General features: G+C 48.9%; 1 protein-coding gene across 5 annotated transcripts in view; it reads right to left on the minus strand.

Annotated features, from left to right (window-relative positions):
• LOC105702008 (patj homolog) overlaps positions 1–25,105 on the minus strand; it is a 49,019-nt gene that overhangs the window by 18,122 nt on the left and 5,792 nt on the right. For all 5 annotated transcript variants that reach the window (XM_012429196.1, XM_012429195.1, XM_012429193.2 and 2 more), the window contains 2 exons: positions 4,653–4,795; positions 51–388 (listed from right to left, as the gene is read on the minus strand). In XM_012429196.1, coding sequence (XP_012284619.1) covers positions 51–388; positions 4,653–4,795 — 481 coding nt within the window. The remainder of the gene's footprint in view (positions 1–50; positions 389–4,652; positions 4,796–25,105) is intronic.

Raw genomic sequence — 25,105 nt, forward strand, 5'->3', positions numbered from 1 at the left:
CCTGGAACGATGTCGGAACCGGGCCGGTAAAGTCGGTCCCCTGCACTTACCACCATGTCAGAGCCAGTCTTGGAGGTGTCGCTGACGGCAGAGGGGCTCCTCTCGACGACGAGGCCTCCGGGTAGCGGCGTGGAGGCCGGGGTAGGTGTTAGCGCGGGGGCAGCGGGGGCCGCGGGGGCAGGGGGAGCAGCGGCGGCCGCGGGGGCTGCGGCGATGGTCGGCGGCACGGGGGTGGCGGCCGACGAGGAGGCATACAGGGACGGCTCCCTCTCGGAAGTGCTCCGGTTACCCGGGACGCCGCCGCCGGCGACGGATCCCGCACCTCCTGCTGCGGTTGTCGAACTCGACGCCCCGGATAACTCATCCGTCGGCAACGAGCTCCCAATATCTGGCAAAAGAAATAGCGTTTAGAGTCAGACTCGGCAATCTCTCCAAGAAGGCTTAAGGTGATATGAAAGGATCATTATATATACACATATATATAATATATTATATATATGAATGTGTCAATATTATATGCATGTATAAAAATATTTATGAAACTATTCTCCAAACTAGATGCACCGAATCATTTGACAATTTTACACGTGACTGCGGTAGAGTTTCGCCCCAAGTACATATGCAGGGGCGAAAGACGGATCACCCTAATTCCTGGTTATGTTTCAGCCAGTCCTTGTTACTTTCCAAGTATCACCACCCAGTACTCGATTGTTTCCACCGGTAATCTTTGTACGCGATAAAAGTGTTGACAACGTGGATATTGTTTAAAGAACCAACACATTCGGTGGCACCGAGAAATGATTTCGTTGGAGGGGTGACACGATTCGCCGGATGATACGACTTGATTAATGATAATAGTTGAGGGACGATTATTTATCCATGAGGGGGGTCTATGGGGCGAAGAGGGCGTAAATAAAATAAAAATAAAAAACGCGCAAAAAATTAAAATGAAAAAAAAAACAAGAAATGATTTCGGTGGAGGGGTGACGCGATGCGCCGGATGATACGACTTGATTAATGATAATAGTTGAGGGACGATTATTTATCCATGAGGGGGGTCTATGGGGCGAAGAGGGCGTAAATAAATAAATAAAAAAAAATAACGAGCCTACGTACGCCTCGTACTAGGTACTACGTGCCACGTCGTAAGGCGTGTATGGCGTGAAAGGGGGAAAAATAAAAATCGACAGCAGGCGAAACGACGAAAACGGCACCAAAGCAGGCTCGGGGGAGGGCGACGGGGCTCGTAAATCCTCGGAGGAAGCACGCAACGAGTACGGTTGAGCGTGGTCAGGTGTTGTAAAGTACGGCAGAACTAAAGTATTAAAGTAGACGACAGACTTTGACGTCGACCGGTCGTGAGGTCACGTTATTGCACGAGGAACATTCTACGGGGGGATATTTTCTGTTCTAAGCAAAGCGTCCAGACATAAAAAGAAAATAAAATAAAATAAAGAAAAGAGGAAGAAGGAAAAAAAAAAGAAATCGCGAGCAAGTCACGTACCGAGCGAGTAATGGGCATATGAGGAATACTTTCCGCCCGGAGGTAAACCGCGTAAAAATGCCGTCGAAGAGACTGCGAGTAGTTACTCGGATAGACTACCTCCGACGTACATCCTTATCGACTTTGAAACGCGAAACACGTCGCGAAAGTTTCCGCAAATTTGAAAAGTGACCAAGTACTGAACGTGCGCCCGAAACCGGGGATCTCCCTTCTAAACCGTAAAAAGAGGGAAATATAAATAATAGAAGTAGTACTCCGGTAACCATAAGTCGTACCATCTCTTATTCGCTGAATTTGGATTTACTACCCGGAGAAAAGAATGCCATTGAAGCAAAGAAATATCTTGTTCAATCAAAGAACTACTCGAGTAAACTCGAATGAATTGGATGCAACGTTTATTAGGAATTACAATTTATTCGCGTGAAATAATTATTCTTGAAATTAGTAAAACATTTCTCTGGTACCATTCAAGGGAATACTTTTTTTTCCTCCGCCAGGGTAGTTCCTAGGTGTCGAGTAGAGACTTGAAGATACCAGGAGGCCGTGTACCGAGCTGGAGTCCCTCTCCACGGGAGGAACATTTCCACCGTGGAAGTTATAAACCGGGAGAAATAGGGAGGAATCGGGAAGACCGGAGAAGAATGGAGACGAATGGAGAAGCATGTATAGAAATGGGGAAAAATGGGGGAAAATGGCACGGGGAGGAGTGGAGAGAAATGCCGGCAAAGGTTGTCCGAGGAAGGCGACGGAGTCGTCGATCTTCGGAGTCGAGTGCCGGAGAGAAGGGTGCGGTCGAGTATAGGCAAACTGGCAGCCCGCGAGATGACCCACCCCCAGGAAGTCACGTATCACCGGGCGAACTTTCCTCCCCGTGGCCTCTGATACAGGGCCGTAATGGATGGCGCGGTGCAAAACCTCGATTATCCCAAGTGTACGGGAATGGACGTGCCGGGGCCAGTTAATGGAGACTTATGACACGGGAACATCTTCCCAGGATAACGATCTCTCCATTTGGGATCGGCAACCTGTGGACAATGGGGAACAATTCGCCCAGTGACGTATCACTCTGGGGAGCCGCACATCGTCCACGTGGTACCGCGGCTCCCCGTGAACAATGTTATTACATTAGGAGTACATTAAAATTGAATAACCCCACCTCTCCTCCCCAGGGACATATATATTTATACGCGCTTAGAAAATAAATAAGTCCAAGGCACCGGGATATTTTCTTGCTCCTTGATCTCCCCTTAAGGGTGGACATTGTAATCCTGGGACGATGCAGGTGAAACATGTAATATACATAATAGTTTTTAGGTGAACCGTCATCGTGAACTCGCGTTGCCCCCCGAGAGCACTTACCGTGTCAAGATGTACCGTGCCTTTAAACGCGTCGTAATGAGCCTCGGTATGGAGCAAGAAGTGCTCCTCCGTACAGGTACAAAGTGATAATAAGCAGGAGGGAAGGTCAATTATTTAAAGTGCGCGAGACCGGGCTCGATCGATCTCGGAAATGGAGATCGATCGCATTGTCGAAGCATGGCATATGCAAATGTCTCTCCTCGGGATATCGATACCCTCGCCGAATTGACAATCCAGGAGACCCTATGAATAATGTCGGTAACGGGTGGAATATGTATTCCACGGCGATAATTAATATACCCGACGCATATGATAATTAATGTGCCGGCATGCAACGAGTGGACGGTAAAGTACGGGGCGAACAATTGAACCGTGCTCCGTTCTGAGGATCGCCAGGATTTCACAGAGGAATATGCCCATAGGGAGCGTTTTCAGCCCCCCAAAGAGTAACGAGCAATGAATTCGACAATCGAGAAGCTACATTACCGTACCTGAAACACAATCTCTGAGAACATGATACAAGCCCCCGATCCGGGGAATTATTTCTAAATCATATTTCTACGTCCATTAAAGTAACCCTGTTTCAATTCCACTCAATCAAGAATAATCCTTGCCTGAATTATCACCTGGTCAGGGCACAATGCCGGAATTAAATCAGCGTACGTACGTGTGCATTTTCACAGGTGCGGCGCATTTTTCTAATTTTTTATCAAATTTTACGAGAATAGGATACGGTGGACCTCCGGAGGACTAAACGCACGTCGTGGGCGTAAATTTTCCGTGAAAGCGGTTCTCGTAAATTCCCATCTCCTATATTCCCTATTTAATCGGGATTAATTTTACAGCTTTAGTCGAGCCTTCGTTTAGTCGGCCAGGAAGTACGTCCCTATCGGGTCTATCATGGATCCAACGTGGAGAAAGATTCCGAGGACACGGCATTGCTCCAGGAGCCGTGCTGCAAATTCTCGATGCAATCTGCATGCGATTGCAGCAGGGAGGCCACGCGAGCAACGAGGGATGGGAACAATAACGCTTGCAACTTATTCCTGAATAATACTCCCGGGGGTGCAAATAGAGGGCGATATAAATGACGAAGCCGATGCACCCCCGGCATTCGAAGTGGCTCAAAGAACTGTCTTATTTTCCCCCATTCCTCGAGGCTTCGTTGTTTCCTCTTCTACAAAATATTCTCCCCCTACCTCAGGATAAAACTAAAGAAACAAAGAAAAGTGCAGTGGATACAACCGACCGGAATATTTCAAGACTTCCCCATCGAGGTTGGTAGAGAAAAAAAAGAAAAGAAAAAAATAAATAAAAGAAGAGGAGACCCGCCAAAAAATGCAAGGAAAAACCTTTGAGATGTGACTTATCCGTCAGGTCCGTTCATTCGACATATTTCCCGGATGCGGACAATTCCAAGGGTCGCGGATATAGGGAGATAACCGGGAAAAATAAAAGGGAGAAAGAGGAAAGGATTCCCGTGCACTCGGTGTCGTCTGGGATACTCTCTCCCGCCCCCAAATCGAGGGAAATAAAGGAAATTCCGTGGAAATAAGCAAAATTGCGTTCCCTCTCTTAGGGGGGGGGGGGGGGGTGAATTTCCCAAGGCTTGTATATACAGGGACACGCGAGGGGTGGAATTCGCCCCTCGGGGGTCCCTCCTCGGAAATCATTTCTTAGCCCGCAAACCTCGGGATTTCGGGATGCAAAAGCTGCGGGAATAATGCCGGAGGAAAGGCCATCCCCTGAGAAGGGGGTGGCCTTTCATCGAGGGGGTCGCGATTATTACCTTGGGCGCTTCGTGCAACGACTAACTCGACGAGGCCGCGGGCCTTCTGGAGGATGGATATCGCCTGCTCGTGGGAGATGTTCGAGTCCAGGGGCTGTCCATCTATCGCCAATATTTGGTCGCCCTCCGTGAGACGGCCATCGCTGAAACCCAAGAAATCTCGTAAAGATATCGACCTGGTGCCATCGCAGCTGATAGAATACCCACGAGGAGTTACGCGAGGGGTACAGAGAAAGATGGAGAGAGATAGAGGTCGAGGGGGAGAAAAAGGAAAAAAAAAAATCCCCCTACCACGGGGTTGGACCAGGAGGGACAACTTAAGTGGGAGCTTGATGGAGGGAAACGTCTCGCAGGAGAGGAAAAGCCTAATACATTTTTTTTTTTCTCCCCCTGCCCCAGGAATATTCCCCAACGCGGTTCGAGTGCCTCTCTTACTCTCAAAGCTCTCAGAAATGAACTTTCTCTTACTCCCGTGATGCGGAGTTTTCTTCTTTCTTCTTTTTTTTTCTTTTTTCCTTCCCCTTTTTATCCCGAAGAGAGGAAAGTCCCCGGGAACAAGTTCCCGGAGAAGACCCGGACAGAGGATGATTTAATGCAGCCGAATGCACCGAAAGGACCAGGAGGAAAATATCTCGCAGGAAAAGTGACGTTTAACAAGGGAGGCCTCGTTTAATCGAGACACTTATTTCAGGAGTACCGACGGGGTAATTTTATACGGCTCTAATGACAGACCGCAGTCGGACGTAACGATCGAACTTATTATACGTAGAGGGTGGGACTTGATAAGCTATTTATATTTTAACCGCAGCGGATTACAAAACGAGCCAGGATTGGCGGTCTTACGGCAACTCCCGAAATATATCCAGGGTTTGCAAAATCAGGTTACCCCGCAGCCCAATTTATCCACAATGAGTCGGGCCCTCGACCGCATTCTGGCTCCACTCGGCTCCGGATTGGTAGAACGATAATCCCCGGTTTGAAAAAGCCCTTTTCAATTAAACTTTGTAGAAGGGAGAGGGGGGCGAATTAAGCGGCAGCCAAGAGAGGGAATAACGCGCGCGAACAGGGGCCATGGATAATATATGCATTTCCGGTCCTTCTGAGCGAGCGAGGCTATGCGAAAGTTGATCAATAATTAAGTGCATTTATTTCCGGGCCAGCGTAAAAAAAGGAAAGGGAAGAGATTTCCTGCATTTCCCTCGCGGCCATCCGAGCTGAAGAACCCCTTTCGCGCCTTTTCTTCGTGCGAATAGCGAGGCGCCACAAAAAACGGGGAATTAAAATGAAGAGCGGCTGCAAAGCGAATACTTCGATTCGACCAACGAATCGAGAGCTTTATTGCGAGTACTCTCGGTAACCGAGAATATTTCGGGGGATTTCAAGTCGAGCGAGCACGCGACGCGATTTATATACCTACAAAATGGGACGAATCGTCTCTCCGCCGGATTCCAACTTCCGCTTTGTTTGCGATTGGAAGCTGAATAGGCCGCGGTTTGGTAAATGTACCTTCCGGTGACGATTTATCCCCGGTTGGTTCAAAGCGAGACGCAGCCTCGAGGAAGTAACGACGGTAACGAGACTAACAAAGAGGAAGGAAAGGAGGCGCGATCTTCCGTCTCCTTAATTTCTCCCCCGGCGGAGTAATTAAAAGGTTATTCCGCAATTGATAAGCTCGGTGACAAAGAGACGGGACTAAATACAATAAGGAGCTGAATTGACTTCAAGCGAGTTGAGTTTTAATTATACGATTTAATTGTGAAATACTTACAGAGGGTATTACTTGGGTCTCCAGTCAAAGGGTTCCGCGAGGGAACTTCGGCCTAAGACACGGGAAAATGTGATCTCCGTTGTTTGTGGAAAGAATTGCGAAAGGAAAAGGGATGGAACGAGGGATGCAAACGTCGAATCAAGGGAACTCGGTAAATGGGATAAGGAGTTTGATCAGATCCCAGGGAACAGTATAAAGGTGTATGAAATGGCGAAGCAAGTCGCAGAGGCGGCAGGGGTCTTTTCCAATTTTCAGGGAATTTTCCGGGGAGTCCTTCCCGCGAGGGCGGGTGGAATGTTTCCCAACACTCGGACGTTTTTGCAGGAGGTAGAACCAACCCGACCGATGAAGTATATCTCCCGTACTCGTTAAAAGTTACCCGCTCGTCTCGGTGGAAAGACAGGGACGACACGCGGAAACTCCCTGGGAGGCGGGGCCGGAAGTTTCGAAGTTAACGTTGAAATTTTCAATAACCTAAGGAGGAAAACTTCCCGAACGACGCGACCTTAAGGACGAGGCAGTTAGAAGCGCGCCGCGTATAAATCTCGCCGAGGGGCAGATCGCTGGGATTTTCCGCGTCAACGCGGCGGAATATGGAAAAAAGTCCCGGACAAACGTTGTTCCACGCAATCCCCCGGCCACTTTTTGTGGGAAGGGTTCCCCCCCTAACGCGCGCCGTTTGCCCGGAAAATCGAATTTACGAGGGCGACCACCACCCGCTCCCGCGTTCCACGGAAAAAATAAACGTAAAGAACTGTACATATGCATATACACTTAAAATGTGATATTATATTTTAACGAGATGCGGCACGGAAAGAAGATGCTCTTCGCTCGTTATGCGCAGCCTACGGCGGAGACATCCACCCTGTAACGGCGTTTAACGTCGTTTCAGAAGGTACTCGTATAACGTCGAACAGCCGACGTAGGGCCGTTTTACGCGAGGACGCGTCGCTTTTCCCGGGCTTGATTCATCGTGATTCGCTCGGTGGAGTCTCCCCAGAAAAACGAGAGCCAGGAATTACCGCCCCCGAAAGCGCCGGTCCGAGTTTCCGCATCCGGACGCCTCCCTACCCCTCCTGGAGGAATCCTAACCCCCGTGTGCAGAGATCCGTATACCTTCCCGTCCTCTCGAAAAACGTAACTACCCTCCGGAATATTTCCGGACGCTTTTCAAGGGGCGTCGAGTGTTTGCCATGGGCACGACCGTGAACAAAATTTTCTCGGCGACGCTCCGTCATTCGCGGGGAAAAACTTTTCACTTGGATTCGCTCCCGCAAAATAACTCGCGTCCCAATTACTAGGCCCGCTCATACCACGGAACTATCGACTCCGACCAGAAGCTGGCTTGGCGATCGTTTCAACGAGTCCAACAGTTGAAACCCGACCATTGCGGACTTTTATGCGATTTTAATAAATTTTTTCTTTAAATTCTTGCACTAAGGTTTAAAACGATTCGACACACCCAGTTCGGAGATAAGTTTCATAAACGAGACCTCTCAGACGTCACTTTCACATCGCCTTAAGAATCGACCGAAAAATCGACAAGTTCCGCACTAAAAATAGCCCAATCACTGGGGAAAGTACACATGGCGATTATTCCCACGTTTATCGGGAAATCTTGGAGTTTATCGACTCAGCTCCGTCATAAAACCCGAGAAGAATCGGGATTTTACGTCGGTACGTCGGAAACCGTGTCATCTCATTCCGGAGATAACGAAGTACGGTCGTTATTTCACTTGAGAATTTGTCACTTGTTCCCTCGGCTTGGAGGAGCATCCCTCGGACGTGGCGGCCGAAAAGGCCGATAAGGGGAAAGATAGGAGTATCTTGAAATGATGTTATTTCAATCACCGCGGCCCTTTAATAATATCAGCCGAGTGTCCCTTTAAATTAAGGGCTTTTAATTAAAACCGCATTAATCCGCGAGTTCTCCGCGCACGGCCGAGGAGTTTGCCCGGGGCAAATCCGACGTTAATAATAGCGCGATCGCCGACGGAAACATACGCCAGGAATATTGCCCGGATTTAGCGTAAAATCCGTGTCTCACCTACGAGACCGAGGCGTTTGTCCCGAGTTGTAACTTAGTTTAACGCCAGGGAACCGTCACGAGTTGGTCCAACAACTTTCGAAGCGCGTTACGACTTCGGCGAAAATCCGCTGCCCAAGCAGCGGTCTAATTTCCCTATAATTCCTCAAAATGCGTAATCGCCCTCAAACGCAACTTTTCCAGCCCCGCTGAAGTACCATGTCGCAGTACTTCAACTGATAACTCATAAAATATAAACATTCTCATGGGAAGTTTTTCATTCAGGCATGGTACATCAACTTTATGGCATATTTCCAAGAAATCTAAATGATTGATCGAACCACCCGAAAGGGTGGTTTAAGTGATTATCTTCGATTTCGTGTCGGTCAACGCGATTCGACATAATGGCGAGGAGAAAGCGACAATCGGGGTGGATATACACGTCGCATCGCGGAAGGGAAGAAAAGCCGTCTCACCGTGGAGGGGAAAACAAGGCCTCGCAAGAAAGGCAGAAGAAAGGGGTGAGAAATTCGCCAGGGGTGGTCGGGGGTGCGATCGCGGAAGCGGAAGATTTCGAGGGAAACCGCCGGACGGACCGTAAAATAAACGTGACGTTTGGATGTAGCTCTTGCGGAGAGGAGAGAGGAAGAAAAGGAAGAAAAAGGAAGAGAAAAAAAAAATAAAGGGAAACACGGCGCGGGGAAGATGAAACAGAGGGGGAAAATGCAATTCCGGGGAAGAATTTAATCAGAGAGGAATTCGCAATCGTAAAGGCGGTTTATGCGAATGTCGCGCTTTCGAAGCCTCCTGGGTATGGATGGATAGGAGTCCACGTGTTTCCGATCAAAGGGTGGCACGATAGGTTCGATTGGTATCGAACGCGAATCGGCGCCAAAGGGGAAGGGGCAAAAGCCTCGAAAAAGAGAGAGAGATTTTTCAGGAAAAAATGGCGCCGCAAACGTTACGACGTAATAAATATCCCAAAATGTGAATACCAAATGCGTACCCAAGGGATGTGACCCTGGCAACCTGGTATTTTTTTTATTTAAAATTTTTTATTTAAAAATAATCTCACCCCTTACGTGCCACCTCGCAGAAAACGGGGAGAAACGCCGGAATGCGCGAGACCGCGCTCAAAGCAGAACGTCAAACTAAATATTAAAGCATAATCAGGTTAAAACTGCGACAGCCGCGTCGCGTTTCGAACAGTATACTTTCCCAAGTGCGACTGCCGCCGTTTGATAAAACCGAGAGCTCGTCGCATGGGAAGGATTAGGGGTAATTTTCGGTATTAAAAGAAGAAATGAAGAAGAAAAAAAAAACGAAAAGAAAAGAATTAGGAATCGTCCTCTTTTTCTCTTTCAAGGAGTAATCACCTCCTGCGTGCTCGCCCCCAGGGGAGGTGGAGGCGCCATAACCTCCTGCACGAAACGGCCCTCAAAGCAGGGCGAACGTTAAACAAAATATTAAAGTATAATTACTCCTTTACAACCCGAAAGTCACGTCGCGTTTCGAAAAGTAATATCCTTTTCCTGCCCACCCCCCTGGCATGTCCTTGCCAGGGTCCCCGATACGCCATCGTGTGTTTGGCGCAATTAAAAGTCCCCTTTATTACCCGCGCGAGATTAAATGTAATTATTTTCGGCGTTGGAAAGAAAAAAGAAGAAGATGAAGAAAAGGTTAGAACCTCCTGAACGAACTTTATTACATTTTTTTTGCATCTTCCGAAGGAACAATCGCCTCTGGCAGGTTCGTTCCCGAGGGAGGGAGGCATCGCTCATCTCCGCAGGGGATGAAACGGAGCCGCAACAGGAAGGGGCGCGAGTTTCGCCGCAGCTCCGAGCCGAGCGGAAGGAAAAGCGGAAAGGTTGCGGAAACGGAAAGCTGCGAGCGGGAAAGCAAATCGGGGCCGAGGCGGAGGAAGCGGCGGAAAAGGGACGGAAGCCGAATCGCAGGGGCGGAAAAGAGACGGAGAGAGAGGCACAGAAGCCGAATCGCAGGGGCGGAAGAGAGGCCCCGAGAGAGAAAGAGACGAAGGGAGGGAAAGGGAGAGAAAGAGGGAAAGAGAGGGCTCGCGTGGTTGCCGTGGCGCGATGTTGTGTGTTATGTATCGATCTTAGCTGGAACGGACGGGGGCTCGAGCAAACCATGTTTAAACCTCCCATGTAGACCGAAGAAACGCGGGACACGGCGAGAATCGACGATAATCGCCGATAACCCGCGATAACCGGAGAAAATCGACGGGAATTGCCGCTAACAGCTGACCCGTCTGGGCGAGATAGGCGATCGCAGACTCGGAGGACACCTCGTCACTTAATCCAGACGAGCCATTAAGAGACAAACTCTTTCCTACCCCTCGATAAATCCAGACAAACTTTTATTAAATGAAACTATTTTCCGAGGAAAAAGAAAAAAAAATCGCACGCTTGCATAAAATCATACAACAAATATTACAGACAAATTCAGACAAACCTTCATTGGAACTGTTTTCAAGAAAACAAAACAAGAAAAAAATCCCACGCTTGCATAACATTGCCTACAAGGTGGCAAGGGGTCGGAGAATACGTTAAAAAGAATATTGAATGAATAAATAAATTTCTGGAGGATACAAATTATTCCGTGAAAGCAATATATCGGTACACGGTGGTACATGGCAGTATATGGCAGGAGAAAGTCATTTCGTTCCGTAAGAAAAAGAGGGAAAAAAAAATGATTTTCCCCCCGTGCCTCGTGAGATAAATAGCCCTCGATTGAAAGGTCCTCCAGCATCCCTTCCCCAGGGTCCAGGGTCGAGAGGAAAAAGGAAGGGGATGACTGCCCCGGCGCTGCATATTCACCCCCGGGTGGAGGAAATGGCCGCTCGTGATAAGAGCCGATGACGGGGTCCTCGGGTCGAACCGGAGCGTCTCGCCGCTGATCTTGGCCGTTCCGTGCCCCGTGATAAGGGCCCATATATTAAGCCCCGAAGAAGGGGGGGAATAATAATTACCCGGTCATCACTTTTTCCCGGGAGCTAGGGGATGAAACGGCTGTCCTCGCCGGGAGCGTGAAAGCCGGTCGATGGGGTTGTCGGTCCTTCTCCAAAGAGGAGGTGCCCGCGGAAATGTTAATTATTCCGTTTCATTTGAGGCGAAAGGGGTGGCCTTTTTTCATACGAGCTCGTCCACGGGCAAGCGTTCCCGCGGATGTGCCGAGGAATGAGGAAAAGGTAAGGGGGCGAGGGAAAAAAAAAAAGAAGAAAATAACCAGAAAAAGAGAAAGAACGAAAAGCAAGCAATTATCGAATCGTCCCAGATGGAAGGCAACTTCTGCCTTTATATTCCGAGCCGATAACGGGGGTTGCTTCCGGGCTCGTCGCCTTGGGGGGTCCTTTTCCCTTCGAAGGGGGAGTTATCGGCGATTGTTAATTTTTTTCAGGCTCGGGGCGAACGCGCCAGAAGGGAAAAGTTATTGGCAGCGATTTTTTGTCAATCCCCTCTCGTCAGCCAATCGACAGTCTGAATGGCTCGCTCCTTCTCCGCATGTTACTGAGGGGGTGGCGGAAGATGACTTAAGTATTCATCTTGCTTGACAGAGGGGGATTCCTTGTCGAACTTGATGAAAGGAAGAAAGAAGTGTCCCATTATCGAGCCGCCCCAGATTGAAGCAGTCTCCTTGCATTCCGAGGGAATAACAAGGGGCTGCTTACGTAGTCGCGTCCTCCAGGGAGGATTTACCCCGAGAGAAATGGCTATTTCACCGGTGTTATTATTTCCTAGGAGTTTATTTAATTAACCCGCTCGACCGTCGCCGATTCAGGGAGAAATTCGACGGGGAGGGAAGAAACGAGCGATTGTTGATCTACCCCAGATGACGAAAACTGCCGCCTTTATATCTTGAGCCGATAACGGGGGGAGGTTGCTTCCGGAGTCGGCGCTTCGGGGGGTGTTTTCTTTTTTCTTCTTCTTCTTCTTTTTTTTTTTTTTTTTCCTTCCACGAGGGCGAATTATCGTTGATTGTTGATTTTCCCTGCGCGGATAAAGGGGACCTTCGAGAGGGGGAGTAAAAGTGACTACAGGCGATTGTCCGGCCCCGGAATGGGGCGATTCTTCCGGCAAAGACGAACCGTTGCCTTCGCCCCCTGGAGAGATAAAAAGAACAAAAAAAGAGAAAGAAGGAAATAAAAGCCAAGAGGAGAAATCCATGAAAAATTCAACCTCCGAGATAAGCTCTTGTCCGTGCCTTTGTGTCGGCCGAATTTGAATATGTTAACAACCGGATCCTGACAAATGGACCCTTTCATATCGCCGACTCCCAAAAGCATCCCCCTCTCGTTCGAATCGAGGGTCAACCCCAGTACTCGGCTTTGGGGCGTTTTGTCTTTTTTCCAGGAGAATCATGCCGGATTATCGATCACGTTCCCTCGCACACGAGTGGAAATATGACCGAAGGAACGGGGATGAAAATTATTTTCCCTCGCACGGGGGTGTGGCGAGGCGATTTTCCCCGGAAAGAAAAACAGCTGTTACCAAGATTAGGGTCAGCGGAAGAATTACGCCGGGCAAATTTTCAGGTCTCCATTTCTTTAAGGTCTGTGTAAAGCTCGTGCTATCAAAGGAAATGGGCGACTTTTTCGCTGATAAGACCTAACTACGGGAAAACCGGGTGAAAATCATTACCGGCGATTTTTCCTCGTCGCGGGAGAACGAGTCGGTTTCTTCCGGGGAAACTGCCCTGGCAAACTCGCGCCGAGCGAATCTATTTTCCGGAAATAAACGGCCCTTCCATGCCGGAAATGTTCTTAAAAATTCACCGAGACGAGGGAATTGTTTAATTATTCATAGAGCTTGGCCCTATGCGCGGGAGGATCGTAGGAGAAATCGTTATCGGCGATTTTCCCGCCGACCAGAAAGCCCGACGTCTATTCCCGAAAAAGGGGAAGAGAGACAAAAAGAAAAATCGCCCCGCTGAGTTAAAAGGTAGGCGAATGAATTATGCCGAGTTAAACGGAGCTTCCGTTTGCCCGAGGTCGAAAGTTCGTACAAATTTCTACGAGCGATCTTCCGAGAGGCGAGGGAATTGTTTAAACATTCATGCCGAACCTACTTGGACCGCGTCGACAGATTTGGGGGCGTTTTTCGCCCCGTTACCGGCGATTGTCGGTCACTGTTCCCCAGGCATAAGAGAACTCACAGATCCGAAGGGAATTAGGTAAATATCATTATCGGCGACTGTCTCCCCTTCTTTTTTTCTTTTTTTCCTCGACCGAGCGAAGCAATTTCCCCGAGAGAAAAAGCAGCCATCGCAAAGTCGCGGCAAGCAAATTAATTACGCGGGGGTTGAACGGAGCTTTCATTTCCCGAAGTTGGGAAGTTCGTAGGAACTGGATTAACAAAGTTACCACACCGAGGAGCGAGGGAAACACCGTATAAAGATCCTTCGTTAATCCGTTTTTTACGTCGCAACGTCCATTTATTAGCCCAGAGGTGTCCCATGTCACGGATAATAACCATCCCAAAGAAGCGCCGCGGAAAAAAGTACGGTCTCCGTGCTTTCACCTGAGAATCTTTCGCGACGCCGATGGTTAATGCACTAGAGAGAAAGGGAGGGAAAAAAGGGAGCGAGGTAAAAAGGGAATAGGAGGAATGGAAGGCTCATAACACTCGGTGCGCGTAGCTCCGAAAGTAATACAGCAAGTGCTTTTCTTCTTCTTGAAAAAGTTCATTCCCGTGCAGACGTCACCGCGTCTCGTCCGCTTCAAGTGTCTCGAGATTTGCATCTTGCGGCGCATTATCGTCTTCCCTACTAGATTTCCCAGGTTGCAAGAAAACACGAGGTCGCGGCTTTCCGAGCTTTCCCACTCTTTTCCTTTTGCCCCAGCCCTTTCGCTCCCTTTCCACTCTCACTTTTCACGACGCGTTTCCCGGGACGCAGTGAGCTCCTCTTCGGGATCTCTGAAAGTGCGAGGAGGGATATCGGCTCGTTGAATTTTTTTCCGCCAGACTTGCCAGGCGGTATTTCAAGATTCGATTTATCCTCGACTTTTCCGTTTCGGAATAATTTTCCACCTCGACGGCGGGGACTTTCCGCGGACTCCCATTTCTTTCCCCCCGCTTGCAATTCTGACTTCCTCAATATCCCGTCAGATCGCGACCAAAAAAAAGTGACCGGTTCATTTCCTCTCTTTTTCTTTCCGTCATCCCCATCCGTGGACGTGTCATGATTCGCCCGTGTTTCCCCGTGTTATCCCCCTTTCTCCGGGATCCTCTAGGTCGAGGTGGGAATTTTTACACTTCCATTTCCACTTTCCACTCTCGCTTTCGCAGCGCGTCTCTCGAGGTGGGGTGCACCTCTCCTGACACGTCGACGGGGGGAAATAAGAAGTCGATCTTCCTTCTGTCAAATGAACGTCTAATTCGCCGCGTCGTATTCCCGGATTCTCTCACAGCCAATGAATAGATTGAAAATCGCAAAGAAAAGATTTAGCAAAAAAATAAAAAAAAATATATATACACACACATACACACATCATTTGACGGAAGCGCACTCGTAAAAGCAGAGGCTCGTTCATGGATACCGGACGGTTGAATTAAATACCGTATCGCGGAGAGATCGATTAAATCAATCGAAAATATCCAGTCATCGAGTGGACCGTGAACCGAGTTACGAAATCAATCATCGTTCCGCTTTACAGGATCGAATCAATTTGCCGGAAAAACATGACGACCGATCGAATTAACATGTCAAAGCAAGATACTTACAAAATCGCATTAAATCGCCCGGCTTTATTCGGGTTCATTAATTTCGCGGCCGTTATCGATTGACAGCCAATTAAAAAGCGACGTTTCTACGGTGCATCGAACCCCACCGCTATCCATCTCTCTCTCTCTCTCCCTCCTACCCTCCTCAGCGATTTATTGAAAAAGTAACCGCGTCCCGAATGGAAACGTCAGACTCCTTGTTCGTGAATATTATCCCTTCCGCGTTTTCCTCTTTTTTTTTTTCTCTTTTTTTTTTCTCTCTATACCGGCCGCAGTTTCGTCGCTCCGTCATGCCCGATGAAAAGAGCTTTGCCTGGATATTCTACATCCTGAAACGGGAAGAGCCATTGAAATCGGCCACCCTTTACTTTCTCTGAGCCGCACGAGAGTTGATAAAATCGGAGTACAAATTAAATAAAAAAAGAAAAATGCCTGTCCATCAGGAAAACGAAGCAGGAAGCTCGGCGAAGAGAAGAGAAAGGAGGAATTCAAAAATCGCCCCAGAGTACGTGAAATATTTCCCCGGTTTTCCCTCATTTCCACGCGAGCCTGATTATTACGTCGACTTCCATGAATGAACTTTTCCTTGAAATAAGTGAAACACAAATATCGACATGCTGAAAGATCCCAGTTGCCAATATCGCGTTTGGCATTCAATTTGGGGACAGATTTGACAGAGGCCCAAATTTCGGAGTCGAAGTCAAGCGGCGATAAACAATAGCGTATGGTTTTAGCCTCCTTGGAGAATATTTTTACCTGGGAAATTTTACCGACAAATTACCTCGACCGCGTGCTCGAACCTTCTTTTTTAATGAGTATACCTAGTAACATTATAAACGGTTCAATGCTGCCGAAATTGAATTGCAAATGCGTGCGCGAAGAACCCTAAGAAAATCCTATCGGTCAAATCGCAAGTCCCAGGACTAATCCGGCTATCGAGTCGATATCTCCACCCGGTTTCGCAATTAATACCAACTGCCCTATCAATGTACAATCGATGCATACAATCCCGGAATGGTTAAAACACAGCAACGAAACTAAATATCCCTCCATTGCTTGGCGTTTCAGCAAGGATCGAGCCAGGCAATTCTCGCGCGTACGAAAACGTTAAGTCGCGAGTGCTAACATTAGGAACCCGCGCCTATCCGGTCGATACCTTCGCGCTGCCTCGAAATAAATACACAAACTGCATTCTGCCCTCGAGGACCGAAAGCGATGGCCGATAAAGTCCCGGCGCGAGAGGGAGAGATAGAGCTCGTCCTCGAGGCCTCGTCGACCGGGATACGTCGAGTCGGCTCGGCAAAGCCCTAAGTGCGCATTGAATCGCAAATATCGGCTCCTCCGGATTCCTCTCGGCTCAGCCCGAGGCCGTTCTCCGTGTCTCCTTTTAAATGAGTTCCCCTCCCGAAGTTCCTCTTCGATCGGCGAGATCGGCCGGCCGGTCTTGTAGGTAAAAAATACATAAATAAATGAAAAAGAAAAAAGACCTGGAAAACCTCGAGCGAATCTCGTCACCGAAGAATCCGACAAAATGTTATCGGCGAGTTTAATTGCCGGGAATCGTCCAGAGATCCTCGTCGCCCCTGTCCCGATAGACCCCGAAGAAGGTTCCTCACCCTAGTTTCGCGATAATTCCCCATTTCGATATCATTTCCCAGTCTAGTTTAATGTCTGGCCGTTCGCGATCGTCCTAAAGTAACCAGACCCCCGGCGATATATCGACTTCGAACCGACTATCTCTGCTCCTCCTTTATCGGCCCCTTCGTCCCACTCTCGCGAGAATATCACCCTCGTTACGGAATCGCGAGCACCTGTGTGCCGAAGTAGTTGAACGTTCGAGCACCTTTCGACCCCTCTCGCTCTTCCCTCCACCCTCTCGCTCGGTCTCTTTATGTCGCAGAAGCTCGATATTAGGTGGCCCCGAGGTCTTTGGTCAAATGGAACGAGAAAAGAGGTCCTGTCGCCTGGGATTTCCTGGACTTGGAAATTCACTCGGCACCGGGACACCCCAGGAAAATATTTCGATCGCCGAACCCGGCCAGGTGGGCTCCGAGATTCGTCCACGTGTAATCTGGATTGCTTTCGCGTGAAATTGCCGTATTATACCCTCGGCCGAATTTCCCGACATTCTGAGACTTCCGTTGGAGAAATTCACTCGACGGAACGACACGAGATAACCATCCCCGAAGGGGATTAAACTCACAAATCGCGGTAACTCACGGCAAGGGGTGCCGCGGCATAATTCAAACGACTCGAGTTATCGGCCAGTAATTCCATCGTCAACTCGAGACCATTCCCTAAGTCCTGGCCCCTCCTATTCTATCTCCCCCTTCTTCCTTCGCAAATGTCCGAAAAGAAAGAGCGAGAGATACGAAACTTTCCATAACATTCCGAAACTTCCCGAGCCAAGGAGACACCGCTCGTATACATTTCAAGATTCGCTACTATCACCATTCCTTTCCTCTTTATTATCCCATGCAACGTTCATATATTCCCGGCGCTTCAAGTTTTCCCGCCCAACTTTCCGCATTTATCGTGAAATAACCTCCTCGCCGGTTCTTTATCTCTTGGCAGCTTACCGAAATCGAGGATATCCGGAGAATAAGCGAGTTGAATCGACGGGATAAGAAAATCTCTCGCTTTCGTTTTTCTCCCCTCGACTCGTGACAACCACTTTTATTAATATTTATTTCTCAGCTGCTTATCGAAATCGGGGCCAGCCGAGGATGCTCGAATAGATGGGACGATCAAATTAATTATCTTTCGAATCGATTGAATTTTATTTCCCTTTCTTTTTCAATCGACAGAACGATCCAATTAATTTTTCGCGATCTCGTTCTCGTCATTTGATCGAATGAACGAATATTCGTTCCGTCTAGGAATGTAGGAGGGAAAAGAAATCCTTCTCGCATTAATTTTCGTCGCCTCGTACACGGGGACGTGATCATGTCGCGGGCAACTGCAACGACTCGTAATTACGACGGTGGAGTACTCAGCTCCCGAGGGACACACACGACGAAGTATCGGCGTAGCCGACGTATTTCGTCGTTAATATTTAAAAACGAACCCTGGCATACGTCCATGCATCATGCTGCCGCTCGATATCTAGGTGGAACACGGCACGATAATGATCGGACTTAATAAATATTTTATGAATCCCAGTCGGCCAAGGGACCGATCCTGATATCCTCTGCACGTCGGTGCACCGAAACTCCGCAAAGTCACCGAACTCAAGAAATTGATATACGATGTAAATGTAATGGTAAAAGCCGGCCCGGTAATGTAATATCATTTTAACGTTAGCTTAAAAATATTGAATACTAAAGAGCAGGGCCCAACACCTCAAAAAGAAAATAACATGCACGGTGAGAACTCACCGGACTTCGTAATTTTGCGCAGTCAATAGGAGCAGGATATCAAATTCAACCACTCAATAATTCATAACTAAGGAGAAATTTCAATTATTTTTGTTAAAGCTGCCCCGGTAATATAATACCATTTTAACGTTAGCTTGAAAATATTGAATACTAAAGAGCAGGGCCCAACACCTCAAAAAGAAAATAACATGCACGGTGAGAACTCACCGGACTTCGTAATTTTGCGCAGTCAATAGGAGCAGGTTATCAAATTCAACCACTCAATAATTCATAACTAAGGAGACTTTCTGTGTCGAGCACCTCCAGCAGCGCTAAACCCAGCCATTACGTCTTTGATTAAGTCGTTACCGGAATCGCGAGAGAGATTAATCCCATAAAATAAGGACGAGCCATCTTTTACCGCAATCCTCGAAGTTCCCCAAGCAAAGTCCTCCAGGAAGAGTCTCAAAGCCGTATGCAAAACAATCCCCCGGCATGTCCAGAAATTCTCCCGCAATTAACGCCGCGATTACATCTCCCCTTCGCACGGTTAATATCGATTTAATACCGTAAGGTTAATACAGCCATTACTATTCCTCCCCCATAATTCCCCCGGGAGAGATATTTCAGCAAGGCGAATGTAACGAATTCGCGTCAATTTGTCTTATTTCCCTTTTATGTCCATTTATTATCATACATCAGAGGACCTCCGTTCCGCATATCCTGCATATCGCCATCCTCTCGCTGGCTGTATCTTATTTCTCTTTCTCCTCAAATACGGGATTACCTTCCTAATCAACGCCACGGAATAATCCTCGCAAATGGACGCACCTAATCGACCCTAATCATCTTATTTCCCTTTTATATCCATTTATTATCATACATCAGAGGACCTCCGTTCCGCATATCCTGCATATCGCCATCCTCTTGCTGGCTGTATTCTTATTCCCCTTTCTCCTCAAATACGGAATTACCTTCCCAATCAACGCCACGGAATAATCCTCGCAAATGGACACACCTAATCGACCCTAATCATCCCCTTCTTTCGCGATAAATTCTCCCCCAGGTCGATAATAAATCCAAAAGCGTGCCGAGCCCATCCATCATGCAAATGTCTTGTTAATATAATATACGTAACATATATCTTGTTAACACAAATCATTAATTAACCACCCGCGTATTGCAGCGCGATAATCAGCATACTGTTAAAAAAAAAAAATGCGTAAAATTCACACACTCTTTACCTACGTAAGGTTGTAGTAAAATCATAAATTAGACGTCTTAACGAGTGAATTGGCGTACATTTATCATAAAAATCCGAAATAAATTTATAATTTCATAACGTCGCGTTGTGATTTCACGAAATTGCGTAGAGAAAAAGAAACATAAAAATTCGACATTCGAAAGCCGCTCAGGACGTATTGTTAATAATTCTTTTATACGAGTTCTCATGGAAATATATCAAATGTCGGGGAAATATTGATAAAATATAAGGGATATATTTTGCACCCCTAGGGGAGTAGGAAATTATCCCCTCGATGGATTTATTCGGGGAATATTTATATTCGTTCTCTTTGAAGAGGGTAACATTCTTCTCGAGGTACGATAGAATCGAGGCTCGATAGCTGGCTCCATCGAGAGCAAATCGAGTTAAGCTCCGGGGAATTAACGGGGATATAAAACGGCTCGTTAGTACTTACCGATACAGCGGGGACTACAATGGAAAGGAGATCTCCTCCCCCTCGACTCTGGGCGCATCGGAGATGGAAGTAAGTTGAAAATTCATAGTCGATTACGTGGGCGCCTCCCCTCTTCAAGTAAGGACCGCTTCTATGGCTCGATGCTTTTTCACCCCTACACGCGACTTCCCTCCCGCGGAAAATTCGGCGATTCTTCACCTCGCTCGATCTCGATATCTCGGTCGTCGAGGTAGATATTTAACGCGAGGTCGAAGCGGCATCCCTCAGTAAGGTTTAAGGCCTTCCCAAAAGCCGCGGGACCTTAGGCCACAGAATTCGAAGGCTCAATAGGAGCCCCTTGGACGGTAAGAATCCCCTTAAAGTTTGATGTATTATTTCTCTTTTTTCGAGTTCCTTTTCCCCTTCCTTTTTCCAAAGTTTCTTCGCGTCGGGAAACTTTGGACACGGTCCCCAGGTGGGAGCCGAGATTCCAGAGCCAAGGTATTTTCGGGGTTTACGAGGCTCGGGAGTTTTCCCGGAGATTTCATTAGCAGTTAGACCCCGAAGACTCGCTCGGATTCGATTAGATCTTGCAATCGAATGAAAGCGAGGCGTCTTTTCACGAGAGAGGATTAACATTTTCAGATGAGAAAACGGGGCTTCCGGGGGGTGACTCTCTCCTCGGGGTTGATTCGGGTCCCGAACGCGGAGGAAAAAAAATCTCCAGAGTGGAGAACGCAACGCCCGAGGGACCGGGTGCCTTCGAGAAGTTCCCGAACTCCCGAGATTCTCGGGGGGGATTTCGTTAGCGGAAACGCGTAGGGCCCCCCTAGTGATCCCCCACGGACCTTGAGGCCGGTCTCGAGGAAAATCGGTGTTGGATCGACGGGGCAAAAAGTGCAGAACCGATCCTCGTCCAAGCAATGCCGATACTCGAGTAGGCAAACTCGAGACAAAGCCAAAGAAACCGATTAGCAAATTTTGCTCGTCCCAGGTTAAAGCGGTTCCGGGAGTCGCATAAGAAAGGATGCTCCCCGACATCGGGTAAATGTCCAGGATCGGCGGAAACTCCCTCCTGGCCTCTCCTCGCCCTCCCGGTTTGTCCGAAGCCCCCGAGAATCTCGAGTTTTCCGATAGCCCGACATTCCCGAAATTCGGTCCCCAAACTTCGAGATCTTCTAAGTGCCCATCCAGGTCGCCTACGACCGCGATCGTTCTACGCTCCGATGATCCCACACCTTGAAAATCCCTCGGTCCGAGCTTCACCCTTACATCGCCCGTCCACCTTATCAATGAATATCGAGGATCCCGAGTACGCTACACGAAAGCCCCTACAACTAAAACACCCCGGCATGGGAGGACGGTCCCTCGTGAAAGATCCGACATAAACTTTTACCATCTTCCTCCATCTATATCATACCCTATCGGCGCAGTGAAAACGGAAACACCCCCTCACCGGAAGGCCCGACACACAGGTTGGGGATGCCGACAGACCGCAGGGGGTAAATCCGCACCTCGACGCCCGGAGACCCGGCGAGGTTCGGGTATCTCCTCGACCTAGGCCGAGGGTTTCGTCCCCTCGGGGAAACACCGGGAGACGCGCTCGTCCTAAGGCACGGCGCTGGGCGTCTCGCTCGACGGACGCGGGCGTCGTTTCCGGCGGTATTATCGGCCCGGACCTCGGGCAAGGAGGTTAGGTGCGCCTTGCGGGCGGCGGCGGGACGGGGGGACGGGGGGTCGAGGCCGGGGGTCGCGCTCGCGTGTGGCCTCGACAACGGTCCGCCGAGCACTGCGCGAGGTTGCCGACTCCGCCGTTCCACCACCCGGTGCCGCGCGCGCCCGCGCCCCACCCCACCCCCCGCGGGAAGCTCCCCGCAGCCGACGGGCATGCGCAATGAGGCGAGCCGACGCACACTAGACCTCGCGACACGGTGTCGGACCGTCTCCTAACCCTTTCCTGCGCCCTGCGCCCGGTGCACTGCCCTTATCTCCTCACCCTGCGTCCTGTCAATGACTCCGCGAGTTGCGATCTGTCTTTGACTCCGTGCGATGTCAATTGTCACTGACTCAGTGCGATGGGACCTGTCATTGACTCCTTTGCGCCCTGCACCCTGCGCCCGCGGACCCTGCCCTGCCCCAACTCTAACCGATATCTCCTGAACTCCGACCCCTAGAGCTAAGCAACCTCATTAACGCCAGTATCTCACCCGGCGTTCCCCTGGACAGTTCTACCACGGAGCCAGAGCCGTGCTCCTCCACCGTGACGGAGTCGCTTCCGGCACTGACCTAGCCCACAGGCTAATGCGAGCTAATGTATCCGGACATCCGAAACGATCTCCGCATGCATGATAAATATCTAGCAGTTAGTATCAGAGTGACTCTCGGCATATCGATGATTTTTTTTTCAACGTTTAACCGCGTTGCGTAAAATGTGTATATTTATTAAGGGTCACCTAAGGGGTAAGACAGCGGAAAGAGAGGTTCTAGAAATTCCAGTTAAATGTCCGATTAGAGCACGGAGTCACGTTCCGGGGTAGTTAAAGGGGGGCGGTGAAAAGGGTTAATGACGCGGTCGTGAACAAACCGCGGGTAAGGGTCGATCCAGGATTCGCGAAGGTAGGGTTTGTTGGAACGTCGGTGCCTAGCCGCTCGTCGACTTTGGTCGGCCACCGAAAACCACCTGGGACGGTCCTAACGACGCGAAAGGTACCATAAAAAAAAAAAGAAAGAAAAAAAAAGAGAGAAAGGGTTGACGAACGCGCGGGGCCTGATTATGTCGTTAAATTATGAAAACAGTCATCAGGCAACCCTTTCGCGCGCCCTTCGGCGCGCTTAGAATGCGAGGCTTTGCTCGCCCTAGGGGCATAACCCACCCTCGTTGTATCAACCCCTATGAGCCAAACAACCTCAATTAACGCCACCACCTTACTCCGATAGAAAATCGGAGTCTCGAGCCTGACGATACAGGAGACGGTAATTTCCTATTCGAACAAATATGAAAAGGGAGGAGAGAGAACGGAGTAGAGAAAGTGGTGGAGGACCTCGGAGTTTGATTACGACGCTGGATCGTGATAACACTCGTTTTCTGGCCCTTTCCTGCACCCTCGACCAAAGCACCAGCAAGAGTCGTGCCCTGAGAACAATGCCACCCTCCTCCAGCCATCTCGCCCCGAGTGTACGCACCCCCCGCGAACACCGCGAACAAAAGGCCATAAAGGCCGCCGTTAATATTTCATCCAATTATGAAAATAATAATGCGACCTCGAGGACAACCTACGCGAGACAGGAATGCCTGCCATTACGAAATGAGTCTCGGGTTGGAACCTTTCAGCGACCGGCTTCGGTATTCGGGTTACAAGAACGAGCATTGAAATTACGCTGAATAGGTTTGCTTAGACCAGAGTTCCTCCAATATGCGTAATCGGTCGAAAGGCCATTCACTCGGAAATCGGTGATAACAATATCCTTCTTTGAGAGCCGACTGACTTTGATTATATACGATAAACAACAATGCGATTCGGTAACTGACGGTCGGCGTTAAATTCTGCCAATCTTTCCGTGATTTCCAAACATTTCCAGGGATTTATGCCTGGGATTTCCAGCTGATTACCATATGATTTCGAGTATTAAAATCCATGATTTCCTGGGTGAATACCCTATGGTAATCGGCCATTCGACGTGGAGGCGATTGATTCCTGGCTAGGAAGGATAAATGAAATACAGGAAATACCTGGGCGCCACATATCGAATCAACCCCTGCAGGAGCGGATAACACGGCAGGTGCGATAAACAAACCACCCCTTGTTGAACCCTTGACTAACTTCGATGTTTTCGCAACCCTTTAGCAGGGGTTGGTTCTCTACACGGTGAGGTTCGTGGTAACGGCCCGCCCTAATCGTGTACACGCACCAGGATCACGCGAATGTCGATGCTCTGGTAAGGGAATAGGCCTATTATTCTCTAAATAAATAGAGATTGATATAGTTTCCTAGTTGGGAATGAAATTCGTGGCTTGGCAAAGCGGCGAGGCGGACTTGGCCGGAAACGTTGTTACGGTTTAAAACAGCCGAATAAGTCGCCCCCGACGGCTCTCCAGGAACTCAAGTCCCCTGATTCGATAAAGTCGGCGGCCCGACAACCGTTTTTGTTATCGAGTTCCGAGGTCAAAGGAATTAAATAGTCAGGCCTGGATAAATAAAGGACACGAGACGCCAGACGGAGCGCCGGAGGCGCCTAGGTGCACGAAGCCAACCCCCACAGATTATACAACAAGCACGTTAAGCAACGACACCCCTTAGACGCCCTCCGACGCATTCGTAGCCCTTTACCAGGGGCTTGTTCTCCACACAATGCCATTCGTGGGGAGCCCCTCCCCGATTGTACACACCTCCAGCAAAGACCACGAACTCCGGGGAAGTCAGCCATTCACCTAGACGTGGTGCTCCCCTTGGCAAACCTTCCTCACCGAAACAGTCTAATCTTCGAAAACGACACCTCCCTAAATAAGCCCCTTAAATAAACAAAGCGAGTGAATAAATTTAATCGAATGTAGGGAAAGAAAAGAAAGAGAAAAGAAGGACAGTATCGGGGTGCCTAACAGACCAGGAAATCCGAGGGTCACCTGGAGATGGTGTTCCCCGTGACAACCCCTGACTCCTGAAAATGGCTAATCTTGGGAGACACCCTCCGAAATAAGCTCCCAAAATAAACGAAGCGAATGAATTAATTTAATCGAAGATGTGAGAAAGAAAGAGGAAATAAAGGATAATATTTACAGAATCCTGGAAACGTTTCACCGTTTCGCTTCTTCCGGAACTCGGCCGGCTTTATTTCCCCTCGCCTTTGCCCGCGAGACTCCCTGGTCATTCCGGCATCCCCGTGAAC

The sequence above is a fragment of the Orussus abietinus genome, unplaced genomic scaffold, assembly GCF_000612105.2.
Source record: "Orussus abietinus isolate OABI.00-Male unplaced genomic scaffold, Oabi_2.0 scaffold22, whole genome shotgun sequence".
In the NCBI taxonomy this organism is placed as follows: domain Eukaryota; kingdom Metazoa; phylum Arthropoda; class Insecta; order Hymenoptera; family Orussidae; genus Orussus; species Orussus abietinus.